A 4,329-nucleotide genomic window follows, 5' to 3' on the forward strand; every position below is an offset into this window, starting at 1 on the left:
TGTAAAGTTGGGTATCTGTATGGCCAGTATAACCGCCTTTCGGCGTAACACACCAGCTTCGTAGGCACGTGGCGCGGCGGCAGCTGGCTACATTACACCGATCGACTTGTTACACCTAACCCTTGAACATCAAACTCTACACATTGTTTATTTTAAAGCTATCTAGTGATGATGTGCTTGGTGACAGCGAGTTCCACTCTACTCCGCGATAGTTCTAGGAAAGAATGGATTGTAATGTTTACTTTGTTTGTTTTAAATAAACACTTCTGAACTTTACAATGGTAGTAACTAAAAGTCAAGTACCGTAATTCCTGACGTAAATCAAATTAATGCACTTGACTTTTATTTGTTACCATTGTGGAGCCAGATGCTGTATACATAGTAAACATTACCTGAGTTCACTACCTTTGGTAAATCCAACGTCTCGTGCAGTGTTACATTCCTTTTTGGGCCGATTTCTGCTATTTATTCAGCCTACAAAGAAGTCTGGTGGAGACTAGTGGCATCTAAAGCGACAGTCTAAATCCTACAGTCTGGAAGATGGTTTGTTTGTTTTTTTTGTTTGTTTAGAATCTCCATTAGTGTGAATTTCACACTACTCTTCCTGGAATCCGCAGTGAATCATCAAATAAGTATTCGGACCATCGCACATCGGAGCATGTACCTAATCTTTTTCGAAAGGTGTGGTGGGTTTTTAACGTGCGTGGGACCTCCATGTTACGTCCTATCCGAGGGTACGTGTACTCATTTTCACCTGAGTGAAGAGAGGAAAGTCGTGTAAAGTGCCTTTCCCAAGTGAACAAGATCGGTGACAAGGTAGGATTCGAACCCGGAACCTCTTTGTTCCAGGCAGACTGCCCATGATACCGGTGATTCACTACAAATCACCGAACGGGGGCCTGACGAGCCCCCGTTTCGTATTAGCCACGAGAACATGTCAGTTATTGCCGATTTCTCGGTAGGTGGACATTATCGGAAGAAGATCAAGAAAATGTTGAATTGGCGTAGAAGGCCTTGCCAAAGGTGCACGTCGTAAAAATTCCGCCAGAGGGCGCTTCTGAGTGGCGACTTTTCAGGAACCCGACACCTGGCAGCTTCACGCCTGGGCGGAGCCGGTGTCAAGCCATGATCCTGCCAAATACATGACTACTACACTACTTGGGGGGGGGGGCGAAAATACCTGAGACAAGGGGTGGGAAGGGTTTGGTCGTGATTTGGGAGACTAAAACCTTACATAACCTAACCCCAATCGTAAGTCTATTCCTAGCCCTGAACAGTGATCCCAAGCCTAACCCAAATCCTAACTATAATACCAACCCTAACCCTAGCCCTAGACACCTGTTATCTCCAAGCAGATTATAGTACGGTAGCAAGGCATTAGTATCCATTGGCCAGAGGAGTGTCCATTAGCCACGAAATAGACACTCCTCTGGCCAATGGATACTGCCTTACCAGTGTTGCCACCGTATGATCTGCTTGGAGATTACTAAACACCTGACCTCTCACGTATGTGGCAGCTCAAGGATTTGGCTCAACACCGGGCCTAACCCTAACCCTAACCCTAGCCTAACTCTAATACCAACACTAACCCTAACCCTAGCCCTAACTCTAATACCAACCCTAACCCTAACCCTAGCCCTAGCCCTAAACACCTGACCTCTCACGTATGTGGCAGCTCAAGGATTTGGCTCCACCCCGGTTGGGGAGGAGTCATGAGTAATGAACCTGCTGCCGTGTTTCCAAAACACGCTTCACGGTAAACTGAGCGGCGTGTAGGGTATCGCCTCCTTTCACTGCGGTGTTTCGGCAACAGAAAATCTTTCTATCGGCGAGAATAGGACAGGGGCGTGTAGGGATGGATTTTAGAAGTATTATAATGAGCGAGTGTTTGTTTGTCTAAACTGTACAAACACTGATTGAAGGGATTGTAGCACAGCGTTAGGAGCCGTGGTAGGAAAGGGCTGCTTAAATACAGCACTTGCTTTATTACTACGTGACTTGTTCAAGATAGCAGCGAATGCTAACAACAAGAACGAGTTTACATCTTAACAACTGGGCGCTGTTTTGGGCAACCAGTGGCAAGTTAGCGGCAGGAAAAAAATGCACGACTGAAGGGCAACAAAAGAACTATGTATGACTTATAGGTTAAACGGAAGCAACGTTGCATGTCTGTAACTTTTAATAGGAATTCAACGAAGGGAAGCTTCACAGAAATTCATCGTCCGTTACCGGGAGTCCTTTTAAAAAGTAATGACGCAGCTATAACTAGAATGCGTCTGCAATATATCTTGGCAACTACTAGTGTTTTGTCCGCTAGTTCGTCACCACTATATCCGCTGGCTATTTCCGTATTCACTAGTAGTACTCACTTTAGCCAGAAACAAGGAGGAAATTTCTCAATAATTCCGCGAAACGTTCTGTGGAAAATGATTGATTAACAGCTTTTGATCCAGTGAAGATATAAACGCAGTTCTGAAGTTTGATATTAAGCGGAAAAAATCTGCCGGCCGGCAAGGCCGAGCCTGGATGTAAGACTGATACTTTGAAACAAAAGACCGGCGAATTTTGGCAACAAATCCTTTGGATTGACGAGCGCACTCGATACAGTCAGAAGACCAACAGATTGATTTCAGGACTAAACAGCGCTTATTTTGCTCCAGGTCATAATCCTGTTATGATCATACACATCTAAAATGAGCTTAAAACTTTCCATCCACACCTTTACTTGAAGTTGACCTACTAAGCGTCTCCACAATGCCAGGTATGTTAGTTTAACTTCCGTCGTCTTTGCGTGTCGTTTGTAGACAGAGGGACACTCCATTACTTAAGTAGAGAGCTGTAGCTACGATTCGGTTCAATTACAGGTATTAACGCAGAGCTTACATAATGAACTGGTGATTTTCTCTAACTTTATTTAAAACCGTAGGTTTTAGCGCATGTAGTGGAGGGGTTTTGTAGCGACTGTTGCCGCAGCTTTTGGGCTCGCCTAGCCTCCGTAGCAGGCTTATAGAACTGGGGGTTTGGTGGTCTTCGGCTGTTTTCTGATTAGCCCAGTTCTAAAAATGGGGGTAATTCAACCAGACCGGCTATGTTGTCTATATGCAATCAGAAAATAGCACATAAAAAGCTCCAAAAGACCCTGAAGACCTCCAAACCCCCAGTTTCTGGCATGCTATGGAGGCTAGGGCTCGCCTGTGTGTGTATCAGGTACCGTCCTATCCCTTCCCTGCCCACAAGCCCGTGACATCTTCAACACGGCAGGTCACACGTGAAGATTTTAGCGTTACCTTGGGGGTTACCAACAGCAAAACAGGGGTGGACAATACTTTCAGCCATTTTAGATACCTCAAAACGACCAAGAAGGGTAGTTTTTAGCTGTTTTCGTGTTCCTAACGCTTCGAGCCTAGCAGAAAAGTCGGAGTCTGTCGCTCCGGAGTTGTAATATGAGCCTGCGGGGTTGGAAGATTGTTTGAAAAGCTGCCTCGCTCGGTGGAAGTACCCCTCGTGCGCGCACACCGTGTAGTTTGGAAGTACAGAGAACCACGAGCCGAAAAAAAGACAACACATGACGGTGACGAAATAGGGTGTGTGTTCGCCAAAGCAGGTATCACTATGGCGGCCGTTCTAAGGGTTAGCTAAAGTATATAGCCCTCACTTTCCTAGCTTAGATCACGTACAACAAAAGATCAACAACATAGGACGTCGCATTCTTTGGACTGGGAGATTTACATGTTTGTTAAACACGAGGTAGAAGTCCTGAGGGCACTGCTAGTGAGATGTGACGACTTATCGAAGTCTTGTCGGACCGGTTTCACCAGTCCCTAGTCACCCTCCGAACCGAGCGGGGGGTCACGATGTAAGGAACAGTCTGCCTGTATTTACCACAACAGCGACCGCTCCGGACGAGCATTTTCGCCAGGATGGATACTTAGGAGAAGAGAAGGCGACAGGCTTGACTAAGAAGGAGTTACGGTGGATAAGTCGTAAGGAGTTTTGCCAAAAACACACGCCCAGGGACAGCTGCCGCCATCATGAGTGACTTGGCTACCCGTGGTACGTGTTTCAAACTCTCTTTCCATGGTCTTAAGTAAGGCGCCACTTTATTCCAGGTGTTGCGTCGGATAATATTGTGACTGCATGGTCCGGATAGTGAGATAGGGGCTCATCGTGGCATGTCAGTTGGGTGTTCTGGCTACAAAGCCGGTTTGTTATTTGTTCTTGTGTACGTTTTGGGTCAGATTCTGCTTGTGTAGATGACGTCACGCCCCTCTTTCTGAGGAACCACCGAAGCAAAGTGTCGTCCGAAACGTGGTCGACGAAGTTTAAAAG

General features: G+C 46.2%; 1 protein-coding gene across 8 annotated transcripts in view; it reads left to right on the plus strand.

The window, feature by feature from the left end:
• The first annotated feature begins 3,613 nt into the window (after positions 1-3,613).
• LOC109484487 (probable voltage-dependent N-type calcium channel subunit alpha-1B) overlaps positions 3,614-4,329 on the plus strand; it is a 157,441-nt gene continuing 156,725 nt past the window's right edge. For 6 of the 8 annotated variants that reach the window (XM_019787757.1, XM_019787759.1, XM_019787761.1 and 3 more), the window contains exon 1: positions 3,614-4,053. In XM_019787757.1, coding sequence (XP_019643316.1) covers positions 4,032-4,053 — 22 coding nt within the window. In that variant the 5' untranslated portion in view covers positions 3,614-4,031. The remainder of the gene's footprint in view (positions 4,054-4,329) is intronic. The other 2 variants (XM_019787764.1, XM_019787763.1) reach the window with 1 other exon arrangement.

This window comes from Branchiostoma belcheri, unplaced genomic scaffold (assembly GCF_001625305.1).
Source record: "Branchiostoma belcheri isolate BF01 breed outbred unplaced genomic scaffold, Haploidv18h27 scaffold7, whole genome shotgun sequence".
NCBI classification, from domain to species: Eukaryota; Metazoa; Chordata; class Leptocardii; order Amphioxiformes; family Branchiostomatidae; genus Branchiostoma; species Branchiostoma belcheri.